At 43.1% G+C, this 26,342-nt stretch overlaps 1 protein-coding gene across 1 annotated transcript in view; it reads right to left on the bottom strand.

The window, feature by feature from the left end:
* The window catches only part of slc49a4 (solute carrier family 49 member 4), a 51,859-nt gene that overhangs the window by 20,113 nt on the left and 5,404 nt on the right, over positions 1-26,342 (bottom strand). The window contains exons 3-6 of the mRNA XM_083996673.1: positions 17,107-17,375; positions 16,199-16,328; positions 10,740-10,848; positions 3,616-3,683 (exon numbers count right to left, since the gene is read on the bottom strand). Coding sequence (XP_083852799.1) covers positions 3,616-3,683; positions 10,740-10,848; positions 16,199-16,328; positions 17,107-17,375 — 576 coding nt within the window. The remainder of the gene's footprint in view (positions 1-3,615; positions 3,684-10,739; positions 10,849-16,198; positions 16,329-17,106; positions 17,376-26,342) is intronic.

The raw sequence follows: 26,342 nt of genomic DNA, 5'->3' as shown, positions 1-26,342 counted from the left end.
ATCTCATGAGGCAATGTCGGAATTAAAAGCCTATCTTTTACACTCCTCTAACAGGATTTATTGGCCATAAAGATAGCATCATTTAAGTCATGTAGAATCAGATTCCATTTTCTGCTCTCCTAGTGCCTGCGGGGGTATGATGAATATCATCAGTTTGGTATTATCATTTGGGCCTGTCGATGTTTTCAGTGAGGGACAGGCCATAAATAACCAAATAGCTGGAGACGGACTAAGATGACCCGCATGCAATCAGGGATTTGCAGGTAAAACAAATTAGGCAGTAGCTGATGAGTCATTTGTGTTTGCTCTATCTCAGCTCATTAACCTGGAGTATTGTCTGGCTCAGCCCTTTGTGATGTGAACGTGAATAACCCACTTCTGTTTTCCACCGCCTCCTCTCCCCCCCCCCCCCCCTCTCCCTTTGCCGATCTTTAACTGGGGCTACTAATGGGAAGATAATGAGGGACCCTTGTTAGTTATTCTTTCCCTCCTCGATCTGTGAGGAAAGTGTACAGCCAGCGAGCCACTGTTATCCAATCAGCTTCTGTCTGGGCCACGCAATTAAACTGTTGCCAAATTGTCTGTCAAATGTTTCCGTGACGGGTGCCACACCTTGGAGCGTCAGCCACCGCTAATTGAACCTGCTGCATTAAGCTCCCTGCCATTCAACTATCCAAAGGCGAGCCACAGGCAGGGAACTGTTTGCAAGCAGCCAGTGCTTCTTTTTTTTTTTTTTTTTTCTTTTGGCAAAGGGGCGATCACTGATCCCCTGAGAAATTTAGCTTTGCGAGGGTATAAGCCACTTAAAATGTGAAATTGCAACACAAAAAGCATTTTAAAAGGGGGGCCCCATTTTCTGCCCCCCCTGTGGCAAACTGTGCTCAGCATTGGCTTGGTACTGTGCTAGCTGGAGGGACGGGGACAGCTAGGGGTGTATAATAACTCGCATTTTGACATTAACATCTTCAGGGCAGCTAGGGGGGGGTGAGACGAGGGACAAAGATTGCTCTCTGCTCAGTTCATTACCACAGGCTTTACTGGGAATATATCTAATGATGCCACGTTCCAGCAGGATGGGAAAGAAGGAAGGAGCAGAGGAGGAGAGAGAGAGAGGGGGGGGGGGGGCACCATTTCGTTTTATAGGAGTAGAGAGAGAAAGAAGAAAGTAAAGATACAGTTTATTCTTTCTGTTTGTGCTATTTTAAAACATTGCTCTAATCAAAAGGAGCCCAGTCAGATTGCATCTAGGGGCTCGTTTCCCAACGGACATCATAATCATAGAGGAGATGCGTGGGGGAAAAAAAGCCATCAGCCTTTTGAATGATGATACTAAATGAGAGAATGTCTGCTTCCTGTTTTCCATTACCCAGGAGCTGCAGCCACACATCTCAAGATGATAATGTCTCAATTATGATATAGCTTAGCATGACGCATTATTACCCAGAGATGGGGGTAAAATATGCAGATGTATATTTGAAACAAATTATTGGACTTCTGAACTAGCAAAGATGAAACAATAAAGTTGTGTAACAAAAACAAAGCTTTTAAGTCAATAAATCTGAAAAGGTGTTTACACGTTTTTAGAGTGGGTTAGCAAATAATACCAATGTCAGGGAGCTCTGTGGCAGTCGTAATGTGAAAATAACAACTTTTTTGTAATGACAAAGAAAAGGAATTTGCTTTATTAAATATTAGTCGGATCAATATCTCAGTGCAACGGTGCAGGAAATACAGTTTTCCTAATGAACAGGTGGCGTTTCAGAGCGGCAATCCAGTCACTACACTGATGCTTGCTACAGGTTCACACCTGACCTCCACCAGGCCACGTTTCCTCAGCCGAACCACGGAGCAAATGACACGCGGCCAATTGTTGAAGCCGAATTTCATTTAACTATCAACAGTAGCAGCAAAAGAGAGAGTCTAATCAATCCACGTCCGTAGCCTCAGACTCCATGTAATCAACACCAATAACTCAACAGCTCTGTTTACATACACTCATCTCTTGCTGCAAACAACTTCATTGATTAACAGTGGGAGTTATGGGCTCATTTACGTGATTACAACTTAAAGAAAACAGTGGGCCTGCCTGGAAGTGCTGATTGGGCCTCAGCCCACGATAAACATATATCCGTCAGAGGCGGAATGAGTCCCCTTGCTTTTGCAGACTCCACACTTTGTCTTCACCGTGTGGCTCCCTATTCATCAGAGGAGGTGAAGTGGCAAATGCATTAGCATCTGCCCCCCCCCCCCCCCCCTCCTCCCCTCTATCACGCTGTCGCAGGATTCAGATCATATATTAAAAGAGAGTAGATTAGATGAGGAGAGCAAAAGAGAGACCCTCCTTTTTTAACTCAAGTCAACCCTCCACAAAAGAGTTAGTTATTAACGAGGTTATGAATAGCGCAGCCTCAATAGTGTCAGGGCAACAGACCGAACACAATATATATGTGTATACCAAGTGACAAGAGTCATCCCACTGTGAGCGAGATTCAAAAGGTACTATTTCCTAATCTACTTCTTCACACAAGGCTATCACACAGAGCTAGAGTTGAATAGTTGCAACAATTACAGGTTGTTCCATCTTTTTTGTTATGATATATACATCTGAGCTGGAACAGGTGGTTCTGACAGTGTGTCAACCATCCTGTTTGTATTGAAGTCACAGATGTGTTAGGATTGTGTTTTTACCATCTCTAATCATGATTTTCTCCCCATTTACCTGAATGGACTTTTTTTTAAAGGGGAATTGTCTGTTTGCAGCGAATGACAGGTTGCATGTATCTATGAATTAAAGTGCCTCTTTTATCCTCTCTGAATTTTCCATCAAGAGGCAAAAACTAGAACTACAATGGATGGAGCCGTATGTCATAGTTGGGCTGTCTTAAAACAACAAGACAAATATCTTTATTTGCATATATATAGAGCAGGGGAGTGATATCCAATCACAAGTGGCCACTTGAGACATCTGTGAGGAGGCAGCTGTGAACTGAATAGTATTTAGTGCTGTCCAATTGTGATAGGATCACAGGTCTGAACAGGACCTCTTAGTCCGACCACAAGTAAACACAGAAAGTATCCACACAGACCGGTCATTATGCCAGCTACATTGTAATCTACATCTGAGACGACTTGCTCAAATGTGTGATTTGCTCACCATCTTTGAGACAACTCTACATGGAGGGCTACGTGGGTTACACGGAGAAGGCCTGCAAATGTAAATGAGCAGTTACAGTAAAAGCCTGTTTTCTAATTTGATGCCTCGCTGGGTCCATCAAGTTTTCACTGAGCTGGGTGGCCAGATAATCAGACTGAATTACCATTTTCAGGGTTGGAGGGGTCCAAGGGTCTGGAACCAGGCAAGGTTGGCACTATGTTCTCCTTTGAAAGTTACATAATAACATGGATGAGAAGTCTGGATATAGGCTACTCAGGTCCATGGGAGTTTGTTTGTGGGAGATGTTAATTAGCAAGCCCATTCAAGGGAAGCTCCAGATACATATACACAGGTCTTAGTGAGCTAAACTTGCTTGTACAGTCTTTGTGTTCACCTTAAAACCAAACTCAGCGGTCACAAAGTGAACCAGTTACATCATAGACGGGGGATTTTGAGCTCACCTGGCCATTGCTACTCCGAACACACAGCCTCCAACAGTCGACCAGAAACCGATCCAACCTGCATCCACCTGTGTAGAAAATAAAGAAAACAGGATGGTGGGTTAAAATAAAGAAAAAGAAAAAAAGTAAGAGCGAGAGAGGAAAAAGGAGAAGAGAAGGGGAGAGAGTGGTGAAGCAAAGGGAAGGTTATTCAGTGTTCAACATGCAATCCATGACTGTGGGGACAGAGCTAAACGGAGAGCAAGAGCTAAATGTCTGAAGTCTGCTGAGGCCCGTCAGTCAGTGTGTCTGGTAAATTGCCAGGCAGCATTGCTATAGAAACAGCAGTGTGTGTATTTGTTTGTGGGATTGTGTGTGTGTGTGTGTGTGTCTGTGTGAGTGAGAGAGATGGTTGTCCTTTCTTATTTACCCTGACGAAGGCCAAACGCGTACGCTCGGCCATGAAGTCAGGAGAAACAACGGCACACTATGGCCAAGAGACTGCAGCAAGAATCAATATGAGGTAAAGTCTGACACATGCACACACGCTCGCACACACACACACAAAACCAATCAGCGCGTGGCACCCAGGCGAGAACGTCTCCGAGTGCCAATGAAGGTGTTTGGTTCCCATCCATCTCCCCGAGGCAATAACTCACATTCAACCAAATTCAACCAGATGGAAGATGAGATAGCAGGGGAGCAGAATCTAAAGTAGAATCTGATGCTTTTTGCTTAATCACAGTCTGCAACGACCTGTCAGGAAAGTCTATAATGAAGAAAAGTGGACTATCAAAGTTATTAAATGTAAAATGTATTCTGGCTGAGTAAGTGATGAATGCCAAAATGTTATTATATTTGATCTAAATTACACTCCTCAGAGTGTTGTGTGTGTGGGCCAGCCGTCTGTAATATGCTAAAACTCATCGGGCAGGCATGCATGGCTTGAGGTGAGGTGAAAATTCACCTCTCCAGTAAATGGCGCAGATTGAAATATTTGATTTACAAACATTTTAAAAACACCCACTACCCCCATTGGCCCCCTCTTTACTGCTGCTTATTATGTATGTAGGCTATGCAGCAGTGATGCAAGGGCTTCTAAGGCGTGTAATGCCACATTGGTTTGTGCAGCAATTTAGGGAGCTAAACACAAATTGCTTGCCAAGCCATTTCAATTCGGAGATGCAAATGACTATGTTTCATGTGCGGGTGGAGAGGTAATTAACCGCAGTATTCTTAGTAACTTGGAACCCTAAAAAAAGGGACAGATTTGAAGCTTAATCACGTCTGCTATATTGCGATTGTGTCAATAAGCTGGAGATGACTAGTGTTGGGGAAGGGGAAGCCAGGTCTTGAGGCTCTTGACACGTTAACGTGTTTGTGTTGCTTAATGTTTTTCCCTCCAAATCTCTTGTTATAAGCTACTTTAAGCCAATAATCAAAGACCTTATCCTTCGCTTTAGTTCAACATGGGATCCCTCCTTCAAGTCACTTCATGTAATCCCAGAAAATCCACAAAACAGGCTTCAGTGGAAAAAGCAAGTGTTCCGTCTGAAGGCAGAACATCCATTCTGCTAAAGTTAAATAGTGGTCTCCAACTTTGCAAGAGGGTTTAGAGAAAGAGGAAGAAAAACAGCAATAACACTAAAAAAGAAGCAGAACACGTCCGATCAGCCTTTGAGTTCTGTGCTTTCTAAATGGCTCGTCTCCATTAAGGGAACAATTACACATGACTGATGATCACAGTACAGTACCTGTTTCCTGACTCAGACTCATTATGGCGATGCTAATCTCCATGCTCAATGGTGCAGTGCGGTGTTTTTACTTGAGCCTTTACTACCCCCATTTCCTCATCAGACCCAAACCAATAATTATGCACATTGGCATTGTCAAACCAGCGAACCGCCCTTCTGTGATTCACTGGTTCTTGTCCTGGCCTCACCCTCATTTATACTTCCTCCTGCTTATATACAATTATAATCCTCCTACAATCTTGTTTCATTGACTGGATTCTCGGTTTGTTAACTCCAAACTCCAATTAGCATTTTGGGATTGCAAAAACAATACAACTACTTGTGTGTTATTAGTTAGAATATATTGTGTGTGATTATTGTTCTAACTCAAACTAAGTTGTGATCATAGGTTGCGCTCATAGATTCATACTGTTGATGCCAAATTCTGACCCTACCATCAGCTGCATCAGCAGAAATCCAGATTCATGAGACCAAAGTGCAATTCTACAGTCTATAACTGTCGCCCAGTGCAGCCGCAGATTACTGTTCTTGGCTGAAAGGAATAAAACATAATGTGGTTCAACGTGTTATGCATTATGAGCTGTTTTTCCTGCTCATCACAGTCATGAAGAGTGGTCATCTGCATAACTGCAGCTTTTCTATCAGGTCCAACCAGTCTGGCCATTCTCCTCCCATCTGCCATCAAAAACACATTTACATCCACAGAACTGCCACTCACCGGATGTTTTTATTTTTATTTTTGTGCCATTATGAAAACCATTGATCAGCAGTTTCAGCAATACTCCAACCAGCTCACCTGGCACCAACTATCATAGTTTGGTCAAAGTCACTGAGATCACAGTTTGGTGTAAACATTCATTCTAACTCATGACCTGTGTGTGCATGATTTAATGCATTGCACTGCTGCGCCATGATTGGCTGAGCAGATTATGAAACATTTGGCTTTAAAGGGATACTTCACCCAAAATCAATAATTCACCAATCATCTACTCACCGTCATGTCAAGGAAGGGTTTGGAGAACTTTCAGAGTCATCAAAACGCTTTTGGAGTTCCAGGGGGGGGGGATTTTCATATAATAGCGGCGGATAGAGTTCACTTTTGAATCGTCCAAAACACACAAGAAACATCCAAATACCTCCATACTGCTCATCCGTACTGACCCAAGTGTCCTGAAGCCGTGACATGAAAAAGTTGTTCAGAGAAAAAAAAATTGATCTCTGTTTTTAGCCTTGTTGTAGCAGTAGCTCCCAGTGGCTCTGTTGATGTTTGTGCGCATGCGTGAGATTGGCTGTGAGATGTTTTTCCGTGTTTACATCATAAATCCAATGGTTTACAACGACCAAAGATATTCAATAAATGGAAAGATACTCCATGAGAGGCTGCTCCAATGATAGAAATGGTATACACTTCCTGTCTCTCTAAATGGGCGTGGCCAACCGTCACCCCACCTCGTCTGTGAACGTGTGTGTGGATTTATACAATTTGTAGGTAGATGAAAGTGAGATATTTATATTTTCTTATGATAACATTAAATATTTACACTACTAACAGTAATATTTAGCATGACAAAAATAATTTAAATCATTTTCACGGGAGTTCGCAGCCGTTTGTTTGACGTTGCCTAGGAGATCTGTGCCAAATCTCGCGAGAGTGTGTCGTAGAGACAGAGACAGGTCGTGAACAAAGTGGATTTTCTCCTGATGTGTCCGTCTGAAAATTGCCATTTTCGTGTCAAAATGTTCAGAAGAGATGGGGCTTTTGAAAAATGAGTCTAAAATTTACTTCAGTGACTGTGGGGAGAAAGACTCGACCATAATCGGTGTTCCCGTTAAATTGTCCCATTGGAGTCAATACACTCCAGGCTGCCTGTGGTCTCCCTAAAGGGGCGTGGCCGTGCAGAAGCCCACGTGACATGCATACAGGAAGCTGACTCGTCATGGAAGGTTTTGGTTTATAAACCGTCTTTGCAACGACTAACGAACAGCTCGCAGCAAATCTTGCGATGTTTCATAGTGTGTGTTTTGGACGATTCAAAGTGAGCTCTATCCGCTGCTATTATATGTAAATCCGTTGCCAGCTGGACCCCCCCTGGAACTCCAAAAGAGTTGATGACTCCAAAAGTTCACCAAACCATTCCTTGGCATGACGGTAAGTAGAGAATTGGTGAATTATTGATTTTGGGTGAAGTATCCCTTTAAATACATGAAGTTACAAGCATGAAAACTTTGAAATCCATGTATCTTAAAGAAGCCAAACACAGTGTGCCCTCACCCTCTAGCTACTGCAATTTTAGCATCACTCAAAGTTAATTTTCCACAGCTAGTTTCAGTCGGATCACCACGTCCTGCTGAGCCATTTGCCAGCCGGCCCCATCCCTGCCCATCTCTGTCCCTCTGCCCTCCAGTTATTTAATCAATCTTTGGAAGTTGCTCTTCTGTCATATTTAGTCAATTTCTCTCCCCTGGTCACAGCTGAACATCTTTGACTAGAGACATGACTTGGAGCTGGATCAGTTTTTGTCATTTGTACTTTGTGTTTTTTTTTTTTTATTATCCTTTTTTTTATGGCTATGATAGTTTTAAAACCCTCTGCTGTGCAAGTTTGTTTTTCCAAATCGGTTTTAGAAAGTAGACAGCAGTATTTGTCTCATCCTGTGACAACTATTCCTGCTGCCTCACAGCAGCCCTGGCCACCTCTCAATCAGACTACATGGCTTGCCGAAAAGAAAAGAAAAAAAAAACAGATGACAGACACGTCTTTATCTGTGAGGAGGAACCCTGAAGAACGGCTCAAAGAAAAATGCTGTAAAGGGATGGAAGGGGAGGGCAGAGGAGAGGAGGGGGAAGATGAAGCGAGATCTGGAAACAGACTAAAGATAAATGACTACATGACGCAGAGGTGGTGCAAGGTTGTCAAATGTGTACACTTCAGAACAGTAAAAACTGCATTCTGTATTTGCAGCACAGCAGCCATTATTTGAAATGAGAGTGACAGCATGTAGCAGAGAGGAGAGGAGAAGAGATGGACGAGGAGGGAAGTGAAAGGAAAGAGAATCCAACACAGAGGACAGAGAGTGGAAATAAACCAAGATAGCTGGATGCTGGCATGTAGGTGGAGTGTGTTGCATCGGATCCATCCCAGTGTGGTCTGTGAGCATAAATGAGGGGGAGCACAACTGGATTTAAGTGAGAAACGAGCATCCCACCCATTTGGAGGAGCAGGGATCTGGTGTGTATAGATAGTGCTAAGTGGACGTGCACTGTCTCATAACAGACGGACACTGGCTTCACAATCAGAATGACCCCTGCTCCGATACAATGGAGCAATTACCGACAAAAGGAAAGGTGCACCGGGGGATATCTATTTGTGAGTGCACCTTCATGTAACCACCCACCTGCACCAAAAATGAGCAAATTATAGGAAAGCACGAGGAAATTAATAGAAAGTATGAAATTGCCCTCTTGCTATCATTTTTTCGTGCCTCGGCCCGAGGCTCTTACTGCATATTTTAAATTACCAGACAAACAGTCAGAGTCGGAAGCATTTTTCTGAGGATGAGAAGAAGCAGATAACGAAAAGGGAACAGAGCAAAGCAAAAATGTTTGTTCCGGTGCACATGCACAGGAGCTTAGGGATGGATACAGGTAAAAGGTCTACACACACATATCACATCTTTGGCAGAATCTCTCCGTACTCTTTCTGGATCCGACAAGAGTCAACAAAGCTTAGAGCAGATAGGAAGATAAAACCTGTGATTTGGATCTGCGGAGGCATGGTGATCTTTAAAAAGGGAGATGCAGTGTTTGCCTTTTCCTCTGTTTAATTTGACTTAAAGAGCAAACATCTACCACATTTGAAGAACAAAGACCATGTTCAGAACTCTTCTGATGCATTAACGCTCCTTTTAAACATCTCACCATGTTTAGATGCTTCACTGTACCATTGCATTTTCTTAAGCTCAGAGTTCTATACCCATGGGACATCCTGTAACGGAACTCACCTCGCTGCAACAGGCTTTTATTCGTAACACACTTTTATCTCCATAACTAGCATGGATAAAAGAAATGCGGAGGAGAGGAAGAAAAAAAATCTTTTGAGAACAAATGAAATCTGAGAACAATTTGGTATGCGCCCTGCTACCTCTTGACAGGGGTAGAAAGATAGAGGTGTGATGAGAAGTGTCTCTTCCTTGGCTCTCCTGTGTGTGATCTCCTGTCAAGCAGCACCTGTCTGATGATAACCTTGAAAAGATCCTCCCTTTGTCTTTTGACACACGATGCAAATGACACAGACCTTCTTCTTCTCAAACCTGCACCGCGCAACCTACTCAACGTGCCCTCCTCTTTTTTTGTGTGTGTTTCAAGCTGAAGATGGAAAGCTGGGATGCAAATGGAGAATCACAGTTGATTGGACCCCTTCACTAAAGACGGACAGAAGTGTTGAGCGTGATTAACAATCATTCGCCTCTTCTTTTTCCACCATTTTATACCTCTTTTATTTTTAGATTCCTGTAAATGCGGTTGAATCTGATTTTTTGGGGACGGTGAAGGACATCGTCTTTGAACTTTAAAGTGTATTCAGAGGAGAGTAAGAGCGAGTTAATAAAGCACTGCGGAAAAGTTCAGCTGTCAGGAGGCCTTCTACAGAAATACACTTGTCATTTTACAAGAGGAGCCTTGGGGTAAATTATCCCCCAGCATCCCTGCAGTATTTCACATCTGCTTTAAAATGCAACGCGTGCTTTCTGTGCGTCGACTTGAAGGAGAATCGACCGGACAAATAACAGGCATCACTCTAAGAAGGCATGACGACTTTCTTAAAGATGCAACCGCCAAGAGAAGCCTCGCCGCCTTATTATCCCATTGTTGTCCCATCTGAGTGGGCTGCGCTCAGATGAAAAGATCTGCAAACAGCTGGCGCAGTCGAGGTTTTTCAAAAATGGGAAAATCAAACCTGGCAAATGAAACGCCGAGCTACTCAGTGCGCTTCGTTTTCATGCAGAAATAAGCGATGGGTGTCTTTTCATTCTATTCTTGGTTGCAACTTATCCAAATAAAGGGTAAAAGTAGATCGAAATCTAAGTGTTGAGTCGAGTAAGTTCTGACCCAGTCTGCACGTTTTAACAAGAGGCAGCCAAAATAGCAGTATTGACTACGGATTGTACTTTTTTTTTTTTGTTGGAGTGCTGTTTGCAAAGCCTTCCCACACAAATGTTTCTTGGCATAGTGTGTACTGAGAAAAAAAAAAGAAAAAAGGCCCACTCATAGCTACTATATTCAGTGCTGTTAGTGACCTTGCTTTACTGATGTTCTTTTTATCCAAACCTAATACATTACCAAGATTAAAGGTGATATGTCATTCCGTTGAGAGTATGTGTGGTTGCTGCCTACCTGACTGACTTTGGCGGGTGTAAGGACCATGTCAAGGACTCCTGACCAGCCGGCAATCACTCCTGTGGGGACTGCGTAGGCCAGTGCTATCATCAGGAACCGCACGTTGCTAAAAAAAGAGGATAAAACCGCATTAGAGATTCAAGATTGCACTTGCAACAAAGTCCTGCAGCCCAGTTGTTTGTGCACTGGTAGGCCCATCATAGAAGTATGTGTTATCAAGCCGGAATAATTAGATTGGTATAATATGCATAACGTGTCATTAAATCTTCTTTATCCTCTGTAATCTTATACAGTATGCCGGACAACTTAACATCCAGTAAGAGGATAGTGGGTTACTATGCTAGCCTCTAGGTTGGTTTATTTTATTTTTATCAACTTCAGCCACTCACTTTTGTTCTGTAAAAACAGACTGTTAACATCAGGTACAGTCTACATCCTAACAGCTCTGGCCTGAGATGAAAGAGTGAAAGCAACATAATGAAATTCCTCATTCCCCTCCTGTTCACTGATGTTTGGAGGCCTGCCATCAGCCCCAGGTCTTTTTTTTTTTTTTTTTTACTAGTCTTCACAATAGTGTACATGCACACGAACACACACACACTAGCATACTCTGTCATGGCAAAAGATCTATCCTTATGCAGAGAGTAGTGACAGGCAGATAAGCAGCTACCTGCACAGAGTGGGCTGAGCTGCCAGCACAAAGCTGAAGTGTCACACAGGGCAACATCATGTAACCAAAAAGCTGAACAATACAATGCAGTGCTTTTCTTCTAGCTCCATGGCATGGTCCTGTGTTGTTCAACAGATGGAGAGAGACGTCTTCTGATTCATTTGCATTTGATTTCATTTGCGATGGAACTGATTATAAATTAGATATTATAAAAGAAATAACAGATTCAATTCACTCTGGTTTCAGCAGTGACCAATTAAACACTGAATCAAAACCTCCTGCTTCTACAAAGACTGAGAAGCTGAAAGTGGTGCCTTCAAAACCCCCTTTCAAATCACTACAACTACTGCAGCCAGCTGTCAGTGTGGATTCAGATTGGAGTTTTAAAAAGCCAAATTCTAGTTTGATAGCACTGTTTAATGTGATTTCATTTCATACAGTGAAAACAGGAGAGGGGGATTAAAGGTTTTCATCTTAATGAAGTGAAAATCCTTTACTATCATCTCTTGGATTGTTTATATTAGAGATACTATCTATCAATCATTTTTCCTATTAACTGATTAGACATTTAGTCTATAAAGCATTTGAGAAATACCCGCTCTAGACCCCAGATGACCTTCAAATGATCAACAATTTAAAACCCAAACATTCAATACACATCCAATATTCAAGTGCTCATGTTTGAGAAGCTAAAACCAGAGTTTACTTTGCATTTTGCTTGATAAATCACTTCATTATTGATCACCAACTAGTTTTTGATATCAGTTTACGGAGCTAAGCTTTGCCATAGGGTGGTCGCTAATCAAGTTATCAGCTGAAACCAAACTACTGCACAATAAGAGATGAAAACAAAGCCATTTCCCAGCTGTGATGAATGGCTTTAGGCTACAGATATTGTGCTGCAGGGTTCGTTACCAACTGTCTGCTAATATCTCATCAGCTTAGGGCAAACTGTGTACCACAGAGCAAGAGAGAGAGAGAGAGAGAGAGAGAGAGAGAGAAGAAAAAAGACACCTCCTTATACCTAATTGTGTATGCACATCATCCAGTGTACAAACAGAGAGCTCACCTCTTTAGGGTATATGGCCTCCCTCCAATCACATGCAACCCAATTACAATCACTTGGAACACCCACGCTAATCACCTTCGCCCAATGAGGTGGCTTGCTGATTTAAATCAGGAGCCACCTCCTCAACCCTAACAATGTGATTAGAATCACTGGGCGTCTGACAAATGAGGCCGAGCTGGCAGAGCAGGCAGCAGATTCATAGATTGTTTTGTTTTCCTGCTCTCTTCTATTTGGTTTATGGACACTGTTTAACATTTATTCTCCTCCTGCTTTTTGTTCATTATAATGCAGGCGGCGGCAGCAGCATCCTGAGCACTATCGCACAGGGACATCTGTAGAACACTTTTGGCCTCCCGCATCCCTTACTATGGCATCAAACGCTCAAACAACACAGACTGTTTAAAGTTCACACACACACACTTTCAAGTTAGTGTGTGTGTGTGTGTGTGGGGGGGGGGGGTTCTGTCCCATGATACAAAAGCTGTACAGCAAAAACACTGTTGCTGTAAACACATGCACACCCTTCCACTTCCCTGACACCGGCGCATTTCAGACAATGAATCACTTCTCTGTGCAGAGTGCTTCGACTCCATAGGAAAACAAACACAGCCTGCCTCTCCACTGCAGGCCTGTCTTGTCTTAAGCGGTATGAAGCCGCACGGCCTTGGAGGGAGTATGGAGGGACGATCATAAAAGCCCCATGATGGAGCACCCTCTCCGCTTTTCTCCCAGCACCCCCTTTCATTAACCTTGCCCACAACAGCAGGAAATCAATATCCATGCACCTTTTTTTCCCCCTCCGTCTGAGAGCTTATTTAGATAACCCAAACGTAAGCAAACAAGACGCTTTAGCTACTGGGTAAGAGACGGGGACATTTCTTCCCTTTCCTTTTTTCCCTGCTTGGTGATGAAATATTTCCTGAAGAAGTCTCAAAGCTGGCGGCGTCATCAGCTAAGTGCCATTTGTCCTTGGCAGACCCGGCTGGAGATCAATGCATCAAGATGACAACTTTCAAAGCCAAAATGAGTATGACCGGGGAGGGAGGGATCATCAATACTCCGGCTTCGGGGCTGTTTAGCATTCCCTCAGACTGTGATCAGAATACAATGATAACTTTACACCATGTGTGGAGAGAGAGTCGGGCTTCTAATTAGGCCGCTGCTGTGGAGGCAGATGTGAACAGCTGGAAGCTCTCATCAAGCCGAAGATCATTAAACAGTGCTCACTCCCTGACAGGCTAAATGGATGAACAGATACATCAATGGATAGGTATCGGGCGGGCTAACTGGCTGGGTGGCTGACACCTGCTGTCATTGTGGAGGGCACTAATTTTTGCCGTTTTGTCACTTTCTACAGAGGCAAACTTTGCCGAGAACACACTAATCAACAGTGATACGACTTTACTGAGCAGATTGTGTGTGATATATGCAAATAATCCACTTTAAACACAGTTCTTCCCCAGCGTCGTTATAAAATTACCTAATCGCATTAATTAGGTCACGTTCAACTTAGATTTTCATCTCATTGCCATCTCCAGCCTTATGTTACCCTCCATAAAAATGCTTCACATCCGCCAAACAGACACTTGGGAGGAGGCAGAGCTAGTTACATGCTCAGATGCTCTCAACTCATGGAGAGAGTTTAAGAGGAAACACTATAACTAGGTTTTTACAGAACACCACATATAACAGCTAGAATAAACCCCCTCTGCTTCAGGCGACTGGAGGAACCGTAGTGCACAGGTGGGCGACCATAGGCATACAAACTGGTCATGCCTACAACTGAAAAATTATTGCAAGCTATTAAGGAAACAATGGGTATTTACAACCCATTACTCATTACACCTAAGAGTCTCTCTTGGGAATCTCACCCAAAGGGATGGAGAGAAGGAGTTAAAAGTAATTACTCTAAGTTGTGTTTACAGTGCTGTTGAGTCGTATTACACTGAATTGGTCAAAGCCCAACCTCCCACCTACAGTTAATAGACACTAAAATTGCGAGACAGATATAAAATGTAACAAATTACTCATCATTGAGGCTTCAAAAACAGAAAATTTATGAAGAGATGGAGCCCAGCCATGACATTACTAATGCAATAAAATAAGCTTTCATCTTTATCACTTCACTTTTCCCACCAAGCTAATCATCTACTCTGATGTTTGGACTGGGCAAGTACAGGAAAGTGGGTTTATGAGGACATTTCACTTGAATACTGCTTCCTGTTAGCGCTGGAAACGCAGCCAATGAGAACGCACTGAGAATTAAACAGAGTGTGGATGTGCTGTAAAACCAAAAAAACGACGAGCTAAACTGGGCTAAAGAGCTTCAAAGAACTGCAGAGTTTTTACATTTGAATTTGTTTCCATTATTATGTTTACCTCCTGTTTGAGTACACATGTCACATGGACACAGAAACTTAAAAGTCACTTTTCCTGCTCCATGTCCAGTCCCTGCAGAGGAATTCTGAGGCTCCACACTGCTGGACCGAGATACTACACTCTGCCCAAACAGGTCGTTGGACGGCTGCCTATCAGAAGTGGAACAGAAACCCTCTTAGCTGGATGGCCTAGTTAAGTTGGCTACTCTGTATGTATGTGTATGTGTGTGTGTGCATCTGTCCAAAATTATGCATTAGGTTGATATCTGCTTGGTCCCTGTCATCTATCTGAGGGAGCCAGTTAAGCCTATATCAGACGCCTATATATGAACATCCTGGTGCAGTAGTGAGGCTGATTCTTACTAAAGGGGGGACCAAGTGTAGCCAACAAAGCTAAGGCCAACTCCCCGGCTGCTGTCGTCCAGCTCCCCTCTCCCGCTTTTCTACAGCCCTTTAATCCCTGGCCACTGCCATGGGCTTCATTCCTCCACAAGACCAACAAAAGTCAAGACAGTCGCTCCTCAGGCGAAGCTGCTTCCTTATGGCCCAGAGGATAAATATTTCCACAGTGGCAAGAGAGAGAGAAGGGGAGGGAGGGGGTAGTGTTGCAGGGTTGTAGTTAAGTGTGATTCAATCACTGTCTCCAGATTGCCTTTCCCATGGACAGAAAAAGATAAAGATGATTTAACATCAATAACTGCATTCCACAAAAACGTGTCATAATGCATCATCTCCCCATTTCTAGCAGCACATGGGAGCATCAGCGGTTGTTTTGAGCATCTATCAATAAGTGAACCTGATGGTATAGATGTAGAGGATGACGCTGTGACCAATATTTTATAGCTTAGTAATTAATCTGGAGGGAAGGCCGGGGTTTCTTTGATAGCGACCCAAGCAGATGGTGAGTGGCGGACCCCTTCATTAAGATTCCATATCCCTCTCCAGCACAAGACTCTGTCACTTTAACTTTCTAAGACAAGAAGCGTGCATCGCATCAGTAAACAAGAAGCCATACTAGACCTAATGCATTTGTGGACACAGCAGTTAGACAGCGGCGAAGTTGCCGCAGAAATCTGCTCCTGACTGCTGTCTCGGAGAGTGTGGCGCCGTAAAAAACATGACAGCACCTGAAACTAATTTAAAAATGCAGCGCTGAAGTTTCACTTGTTTTACACGTCTACAGCCAAATTGAATCAAGGACACATCAATTTAGGCATGCTGAATAATGTACCGGCCGCAAACCAACCGTGTCAGATGGCATTGGTCTTTCAGGTGACTTTGCCTTGTGTGTGTGTGTGTGTGTGTGTTGACATGTGTGTGCATGTGTGTTTGCTTTTACCTAAGAAGTCTGCAGATGCTGCTCCTGTAGCTGAGTCTCTGGCTGGCGGCGGCCACACTGGGAGGCATCGGTGGGCGTGATGGGAAATAGAGCAGGACTGCCGCGAAAAGCACAGCGATTGCAGTCAGCTCTGCCGGAGCCCAGCGCAGCGCAGGCACAGATAAAAAGAAGACAAACGTGTTATCTTCGCCGATAACAAAGTCAGAGCAATTTTGACATTTTTAAAAAAGGTCAGCGTGACATCTAAAAAGTCCTCGGAAAAAAAAAACAGCGCGAGACCAAACACAAAAGGCCTGCAAGACACAGCTGTAGACCGAATACATGTCCACGTCACGCAGCACTGGTTGAACACTCAGCTTGTTTCTCTTGACGAACCAGCGCATTTTACTGCTTTGTATCATTTATGTATGTATTTATGTGGTCAAGCAGCAGCTGGTTATTATTCCCTGATAAGAGTTAAGCTCCCTATCACAATAATCTATCAAATGGAGAGGAGCCTGGTTTCCTACTGTGCAGATTTTAACATGTTTCATGTGTCTGTCCTTTCATGACCTCCAAAACTTGTGGCTCACAAAGGGTGCCTGCTTTGTCCTTTAAAAATAAATAACAATGCTACCTTAGGTTAAACAAAAAGCCGCAGCCTCAATCTATTACAGCATGCTTGTTTCTCTTTTCAGCGTGCTTTTAATTTTCTGAATCAGTTAAGCATAACAGTCCCAGCAATCTATTTTTCAGAGGGGCGGTTATGAAGATTATAATTGGACTTTTTTTGGTGTTCCTGCAAATATCTTGGATCCCCTCCGCCTGATTGTGTTTGTGTCCCTTGACGGGGCTGACATGATGTTGGAAATTATGTGCTATCGATCCTCCCGTGCCCTCGGAGGGGTCTTGCTCGCTGCTTGGTATACCTGCATACATAACCAGCTGGATCCTGTCTCGGATGGAGCTGTCGGAAACCGCTGCCGCCGTGGTCGCCGCCAGGGTGTCGTTGGGGGCCGGCACCACCAGAGGTCCGACGATGAAGGAAGCTGCGCCACCCAGGTAGGAGAAGAGCGAGGCCACAGCTGTAGCGGTGGCTCTCTGGTCAGGAGCGAACCATGTAGTGGAGAGATAGGGGCCGGCGCTCATGATGGTTGGGCCGGCTAAACCGTTCAGAAACTGACCTCCGTGTATCAACCTGTAACAGAGAGAAGAATTTCAATTTTCCAAAGTACTACTACTTATTTAAATTTCATGTATTAGAATAATAATTGGGCTTTTAGATTCTAAGACTGACGCCAGCCTAAATTTATCTGGCTAATCTTCAGTTTGAACTTCAGCACTGTATGTATCTATAATCAGTAAAGTCATGACAATATGATCCCATGGTATGTTTAACTTTAAAGGGATAGTTCAACATTTTGGCAAATTGGCCTATTGCCATAATCACAATAGTTTTAGGAGTAGGTTTGTTACCTTTAATTGTCGGTGCAAGCTGTTTTTAGAACAGCAGAGCAGAGCCGTGAGCTGCTCAGAGCTACGCTACGGAGGCTAATGGGATTTCTTGGTTTCCCTCATCAAACTCATTAAATTAAATACACAATCCAACAACTAGAAAACGCTCTCGTGGACAAGCAGTGACCTGCACACTCACCACGTTATGAGATAAGAACGTTACGAGACGGAGTTGTTTTCGAGGTAAATGCAGAGACTGCTTGCTGAAAAACTGCCCCCAATGGGAACGTGCATCAGCAGTTTTGCATGAATTTCCCTCTAAAACAACTCTGTCTCGTAACGTTCTGTTATTATCTCATAGCGTGGTGAATGTGCAGGTCACAACTTGTCCACCAGAGCGTTTTGGAGTTGTTGGATTGTGTATTTAAAGAGTTTGATGAGGGAAACCAAGAAATCCCATGAGCCTCCGTAGCGTAGCTCTGAGCAGCTCGCGGCTCTGCTCCGCCGTTCTAAAAATAGCTTGCACCGACATTTAAAAGGTAGAACCTAGTCCTAAAACTATAGGGATTATGGAAATGGGCCAATTTGCCAAAATGTTGAACTATCCCTTCAAATTGTCCCTGACCAGATATGAGATTTCAGCTTCCAGCTGTAGCAGAGACATTGCAAAAAAAAAAAAAAAATCACAAAGTAGACTTTTAAATTCTCAGTAGGAAAACTGTACCGCAAACTTTAAAGTCTTCCAGGGTGTGTGTTTAACCTGTGAACCCTTTTTCGTGTGTGCAGCCTATTAATAATACACTGTATTGAATCTACCGCTGTTAAACAAAGATAACCAAAAATGACTGCAGCAGTGAGCCTCTCATCAGTGTATTCATTAAGTTAAAAATAAACATAGAGACATCAAGTAATTATGAAGCATTTCTTGTTAAAAAAAAAAAAATCTGATGGAGCAATGACAGGCGAAGGATGAAAACTCAGTGTAATATCTCCAGGGAGGTGAGTTAACAACCTGCTCCTGGGAGAGACCCAGTCATAGTCTCACTTTCAGACTTTGCCGTGTGAGACAGGTATACGCTGAGATGTCCCCTGGTGGTACCAGACCCCCACCACCACCACCACCTCCACCACCCGGCCCCCTCCCGCAGTGTCTAACCGAGACAGCCAGCCGCCAGAGACAGGGCATGGCTGATTGATTGTCTGTGAGCTCAGTAAAGACACCTTTCATTCAGAGCTGCTTGAGACAGCTCAGCGGGGGGAGGAGGAGAAACAGGAAGTGAGGAAGGAGGGAGGGAAAAGGCAGAGAGAGACAGAGAGAGAAAAGGACAAGGAGGACAGAGGACAAAGACAGATGGGCTAATTCTCAGTTTATGGTGTTGAAATTCATTCTGCGTATTTGTCTTCAGATTTTAAGATCTGCAATGTAGAGTTCCTGCTCATCCTTATACTCAGTATCTTTGTGTGCAGTCTGGTTGGAGGAAACTGGATGTCTACAAGTTTCATATTTTAAGATTTAAAACATTATTCGAGACCTTGGATTAAATAAGATGATTGATAGGACTGTTTCAGGATTCTCTGAGACCCTGAGAGACAAATAGCTGTCATGCTTTTGGCATCCATCACTGTCACTCGAAAATCATCAATATCACAATTTTTTTTCTTTTAGATTCACCTGTGTGGGAATGACAACTGCATTTAAACGCAACACAACACTACTGCTTATATGACACTAAGGTTTTTGCACTGATACCATAACTATACATTTTTTTGACACATACAAACATGTTTTTCTGCAAAGACCATTTAAGAGATCAGATGCAAACACAACCAGTCACACATGAGCTCATATTCATACAGTTTGACATCAGCAAAATAATGCTTTTTGAATCAGGAACTATCTGTTTAAAGAAAATGTCAACCAGATTAAAACACATGCATGCATCCAGTGCGATGGACGCGTTCTGCTGGCTCGCCCAAAACCTACATTTAGAAAAGCAAGTTTCTTCAGGCACATATTCGCTTGTTCACTCCTCAGTGTGCTTACACTTCTCTGCCCTCTAACTGTTTCTAACACTGCTGTCCACTGGGCTCCAGGGTTGACAGATAAATGTGTCATGGCAGAATACAAAGTACCGCGGTGGCTGACAGACTGATTGGAGGAATAGCTTGTTCACCCTATATCTCTCTTCCCACATCTCAGACCTGCTCGCATCCCTGCCTACACACCACCGGCACCCTCTGAAAATATTCCCTGACACTTACTTTTTATTCATCCCACTCCTTATTTTCTTTGTAGAGTTCTTTGAAAAGTTCTTCAAATTAACTGTTTCCAACTGGGTTACGCAGTATATGATAGATTGTCGTGGTCTTTTAATCTTGTTTGGGGAAACATAATTTGCACAGAACACAAAGATCGTCTGCTTATTCATTCAAACATAATTCTGCCATTATCAAAGTTTCCATCCGGTCACCTGTGTTGATGCTGTCGATGTCACTTGTCTTCTCGACCTGCAGCCTCTCTGTCATTTCTATATCAACTTGCAACCTGCATTCACCGCTATGCTATTTTCTTCTCCATCTCATTACAAGTGATGGAAGACAAGAGTGACAAGTGAGAAGATGTATCCTCCACATTATCGGTGCCACACTGTTATTTTCACTACAGCAAGTTATCATCATTACATCATTTGTCAGTATATATATACCACTTTGTCTCTCGCTTGAAGTTAGCTGAGATAGGCTCCAGCTCACCCATGACCCTAGTGCAGGATAAGCAGTCTAGAAAATGAATGAATGAATGAATGAATATAGCACTTTGTGATTTAGGTCAAAGATGCATCTGCTCACATGGGGGGAAAAAAACCATCAAACCTAACACATGCAACAATACCCCTGTCTCAATCAAGTTAGTGCTCTGTGGCATCTTCAATGTGCAAAGAACCTGCAGGTTTACAACAGGGTACATTAGTGTTTGACGCACCAAGAAAAACACATTGTGATTATTTTTGGTAGGGATTACAACTGTGATATAAGCGATTTCAGTCGGAGCAGTCATTTTTGTTTCATTTTCATAAAAAATATATGGAGGTAGGTTATATAAAATGATAATGAGATAATTGCTGGAGTGTCTCTTACAGTCCTTCACAATGCTTTGTTTATGGTATGTTATGACACATTTCTACCTTCATCTAAAAAAAAAAGAAAAACTATAGGAATATTTCATCACACTAATTAGGCTGCAAAGAAAGAAGCTGCTGTATTTTTGCTGCATGCTAAAATGTGTCCTGCAGATATAAGTGGATAAAATGAATGCATGGCTGAATAAATGTCTTTCATAGGGTTGTTGTTTATCGCATGACACATCCAGGTCATCTAAAAGCATCTTTCAACATCCAGTAACTGACAGGCCATGTGTTTGTTCCTGTAATCAATGGGTGATTGATTCCACAGCCGCACAGTTCCCATCAGATTCATTAGCTCTCCACCGGCCAAATGCACCTGATCCGGCTAATGAGCTGTAGGTGGAGAAAGGAAAATACAGAAATTAAGCAGTGTGGGGGAGCTCTGTCGTACCTAGAGTAAGCACCGCTGCTCTAACTGCTCGGCTGATTAAGAAGTTTTTTTTCTGTGGTCTGTCACACTGTGTTAAGTACAACACTTGGTATATCACTGTGGCTGCGCTCCATTTGGCTGGGCCACCGCCGTCGCCGCCGTGCCTCTTGTTTCGTAATGGGGAAGAGCGGAGGCATCGTGGAGCAGCAGGTAGGATACTGAATCTATCAGCTGATAATCAAACAGCAGCAGCAGGTGGTGGAGACGCCGTGGTGAAGCAATTTAATCTTTCCACAGCTTTTAACTGTTGGAGGAGCCGGTACAATACCTTTTCTATTTGGATTCAGCCACCCATCTGATATATGTGGATGTGTTTTTTTTACTCTGAAAAGCTGACGATACTGTTGATATACATGGTATCTTGTTAACCTGCAGCACACAGCCGCTGATTCAAGACGGCGTAGGCATCGTGTGCTGTTTTGTGCGCCGCACTCACTGTGTATAGGAGTGTGGACACACCACCACGCCCCAACCAGCACAGACCGGCTCTGTGCCAGTCAGGTGCTGGACTGCAATCACGCCTCTTGTGATTACAGTCTCATTTGGGGCCTGGGAAGCGTCCAGATATTAGACTGGTCCACCTGTTGTACTTCATCATGTCATTAGGCACAAATATTACTCTGCACCCAGGCCCCAGCACTCAAATCCAGTTTGTCCAAACACTGATTATCAAGGCAACTAAAACAATCTGTCTAATTTCAAACAATAACTCAACCAGAGCAAAAAACAAAACACTTATACTCATAATACCAACAAAACCATCTAAACATCAAAATCACATCAGTGTTTAACGCTGTCCCAATTATACTTAAAGCAGATATAACCAATAATATCTGACCCATTTTGGTGACAGCTTTCATTATTACACTTTTTTGAAACTTTGTGCTACAGTACATTTTAAAGTATTGAAGTTCATTATCCTGTCTGAGTGTCTATAGGATCTCATGATGGATGTGAGAAAGAGGAAAATTGCCTTTAATGTGACAGGATATGAGGACAGATGGTGACTAACATGAGGATGAGTGGTCACACGCAGCAGCCGCACTGTGGCGGGAGGAGGAGAGAGAGTGAAGGGGGGGGTGGAGTGGGGGGGCAGCTTCTATTTTTTTCAACAAGAGATTATTAAGTTAATCAGTATTGATGAACCCTGTCAGAGGGAATCTGATAGTGAATGAGACAAAGAAGGCAGCACTGTGCTGAAATGGACTTGACTGCTGCTGCTGGTCCGCCAGGAGCTGACAGACCCAATTCTGCCATCACAGAAAAGGCCAGACCAATTCAGTCTGGAAAATGGCACCACAGCAATTGTCACAGGAAGATGACAGCCTGCCGCAGCATCCTCAGCACGTTCTGATGGCCAGTAAGAACTAAGAAGACAGTGTGAGTGAGTCTGAGATGTCATGTCACTGGTAGACACTTACTAATCACATAGCTGGTATGTAGAGGGGGCAGACAGAGAAAGAGATTAAAGGGGCAAGAGAAAAGAATGAACGCTTGAAAACAAACGAGATTGAGTGAGGTAAAAAAAAAGTTGATGTGTTTGATTTGAGAGCGGCCTTTTGCACAGCGAGGTCTAATCAGTGATCATCACTGATGCAACAGTGCTTTTTTCTGTCCCCGTCTGAAACTCACAAAAACAAAACACGGTTCTTTCTCAAAAACACAACGACAGCAGCAGCTACACAGAAGATCCTGGTTGTAAAGGAGAGGAAGTTCCACTGCTCACATGTTGTTGTTTTTTCTTACGACTGCCTTTGATTCCTTTAAAAAAAACAACCTCAAAACTCAGGCTGTTTTACTTCCGTGAGAGGATAGCATGAAAAAAAAAAGAAACAAAAAGAAGTAAATCGCATTTCAAACATGAAACGGCATGTGGAACAAACAGATCTGCAGGGGGCTGTCAGGGGAACTTTGCTGTTTCTAAACCTGAATAACTGTCACGGTGTCACCACTTGTCTCCCGATGGGGGGGGGGGGGGGGGGGGGGGGGCAGGAAACTCAAGCGCTGCCGTTTGATCGCTTTGCAAAAAATGTCCTTGAACTCTGTCCATTCAAAATACTTGAAGGCCAGCTTCCTTTTCACCCAGGTCATCTGAAATCATCGTCTAAGCCTGTTCTGATATGGGAAAAAAAAAACATCTTGAGAGCCAGCAGCACAGGTCACTGAACAAAAGCTCTCACACACTTGATGTTCTTTAATCTCCAATACTGAAAAGCAAAGAGTGACATCTACTGGTGATCGGGGGAGCTGCACGATTCTATCAGCCTGTGCTCTTTACTGTGATAATCTACTATGTCATCCATTTAAATGCAGCTTCAAGAGCGATGACCTGCTACATTTAATATGCAAATTAAGCTGAACTGTGTCAGAACTAACATTTGCAGTATGATTCATGTTATCTTGGCTTTCACTGTGCGATCTTGTTTTCCACTTTGAATGCCGAATCCAAAAGAGCTGAAGGTCACGGTTGTGCAGGATTGCTCCCCATCATCCTCTGGGAAAAAACCGCCGGCAGCTGCTCTGACCCCCCCGGTCAACACACTTTGAACTTTGTACGTGTTTTGTCTTGAGCTCTGCAGACATGAGGACCTGACAGCTTCTGTTGTGTGGCTGGATGCAGGAGGAAGAAGATGTTTCTCTTTGCAGCCCTGTTTCTATTTGAGTCTACTTCCCTTTTACAGTAAAAGCCTCTGGGAGCTTTTTGCATCAGTGCACCAATATATAGATATGCATGCATGGGACGGATGAATGATTTAAGAGATATTTTAAGGAGCTTTGTTGGTTTTCAAACAAATTTGAATCATGCCCAAAAATTCAACAATTGCTGACAAAGCCAACACTGAAGAGCCAAAACTGCAGTTCTTCAAATGGCCACTTGAGGCTGAAAACACAAGTCAATCCTCACACACTCCTATGTTAAAATCAGAAGCATGCACCACAGTATTGGCTTCACACACCCTGCCCAAACTCTTTGCCCATTTTGGGATTATCCAGCAGTTCGATGGAGTCAGGTTCTGGCAATATGGGCAATGGCAGAACTGCCCAATCTGAGCTTCAAAACTGCTCTTCAGAAATTTAAGGCTGGCCTAACAGAGACAACATCTTTATTTATAGTCTATAATGATAATGTATCATTGTAGAGGAAGCTCAGCTTTGCTCAAAAATATATTTTTCTTGTAAAAACAGGTGCTAGGTGTTGTGTCTGGCTCATGGCCAACTAGAATGAGGCTAAATGACACCATCAGGGGTCGTTTTTCTCAATTTATCTCTCTTATAAATCAATCAACATTTGTTTATAATAAATACATATTAAGATGACTTGAAATAAACTATTTCTTAATCATGGCATGGTTATGGTTTGATTTTAATGATAAAATTCGAAACTTCAGCAACATACAGTACTTTCTAGAAGACCTCAAATGAAATCAAAATGACAAATTCCAGACATCGTCAAACTTGACACAGTCTCCAAGTTTCTGACTGAAATACAGATTTTCCTGGAGCCAGGAGCGCTGTATTGATGTGCAATGCAGTGACCTACACAAGGTCAACAGCCTGAGATCACAAGTCTGTACATGTACGACGACTGTTTACTCTACATGTTGCTGCACAGAAGAACATAGAGGTGGATGCCACTCTTGATTGAAATCACTCGAAAACACGAGCAAGCACAGGATGCTACAACCACACGAGGCGACGATAAACCCACATTGCAAACCTCGACACTTCACAGCAAATTGTAATTACTCATTCAACTTTGGCAGCATCACAGGGGAACTGTTATTCTACTGCCAAATATGTTTTAACAGCATCTATTATATCTTCCTTAGATCCAGCCTGTGTTACTATAACCTAAGCTTTTCAGTCCACTGATGAATGTCTCACTGCGGCCTCAAGAGACACAGGGAGAAGGAGACTGAGAGACAAAATTGATTTATTTGATCTCCGAAAGCCAAAATCATTTACAGCAATCCGTGGAGTGAAAAGCGATATGGGATGCTGAAAAACTATTTCCTCGATGTATTGATATTTTATGATATACTGCCTCATTGTGCAGCCCAATAGGAATCATTGGACAGATTACTGCTCAGAAATATTCAATGAAATTACACTTTTAAAAGGCACATTATTATATAATTGAAATGACCTTCTCTAAGCACTTGCACTCTCTCAAAAGAGGGACACTGGGCTCATAAGTAAAACTAAAAATTTAACACAAAGAATAATGGGAGTCCTTTTGTGTTGTCCAGCGATGGCCTGTCAGAGTGCTGTCTGATAAGGGAGGGAACTGGCAGCAAGGACACAGAGGAAGAAGTTACGGATGCACACAATATTGAAGTGTCGCTCAGACTACGGCTCTCTGTCAGCCAAATGCTCTCTGGCTGTCCCTCTACCCAGTCACAGGTCTGCGCTCCGGAGGAAAGGAAACAGGACCTGGGCTCAAATCAATACGGCTCAACACAGCACAGCAACCTGAGAAGCTGCAACAATGCATGTTGCACCGATGTTCATCCTGGTGCTTTGACTATTCCGCTTTTATCGGTCAGTCGCTCTGACTTCACCTCCTGGAAATAAGATTTCTATACAACTAAACTGACTGAATAATTCAAAGGAAATGTATTTTTTTGAATGAATGAAGCTTGGTGCATTCGTCAGCAGTCTTTGGGTGGTGGTAAGGGTGGATAGTATTCAATGTACAGAAGAACATCACACGAAGTTCCCATCCACAGCCTCGTCCATGTGGCTACGTTTAGGCAACAAAAGACCTTTAGGTAAAGTTGGGGGAAAGATGTAAATAAACATGTTGTGTCTGAGGCCTCTGTTAAATCCTGTCTGTATTAAACCAAAACACAATCTTTCTCTAACCTTTACCAAGGCTGCTGAGTGCCCGAGCACTTGTACGCCTCTGTCAACCTCTTAAGTTGCAGAAAATATAGTCACAATCTCGTCCTCTGTTGCTGAGTTACAGCGCTGAATAATGTGGAGTGAAGTTGACCTTTGAGCTTTGGATGCAACTTGTCATGACTTCATCGTTTCACTCTGTTTGACCAACCAAATCCAAATGACTTCATCCTCCGAGTCCGAGTGGATACAATGT

The sequence above is a fragment of the Trachurus trachurus genome (genome assembly GCF_905171665.1).
Source record: "Trachurus trachurus genome assembly, chromosome: 21".
Lineage (NCBI taxonomy): Eukaryota > Metazoa > Chordata > Actinopteri > Carangiformes > Carangidae > Trachurus > Trachurus trachurus.
The sequence above is the reverse complement of the archived record's forward strand: the minus strand, read 5'-3'. Positions and strand labels throughout refer to the sequence as shown.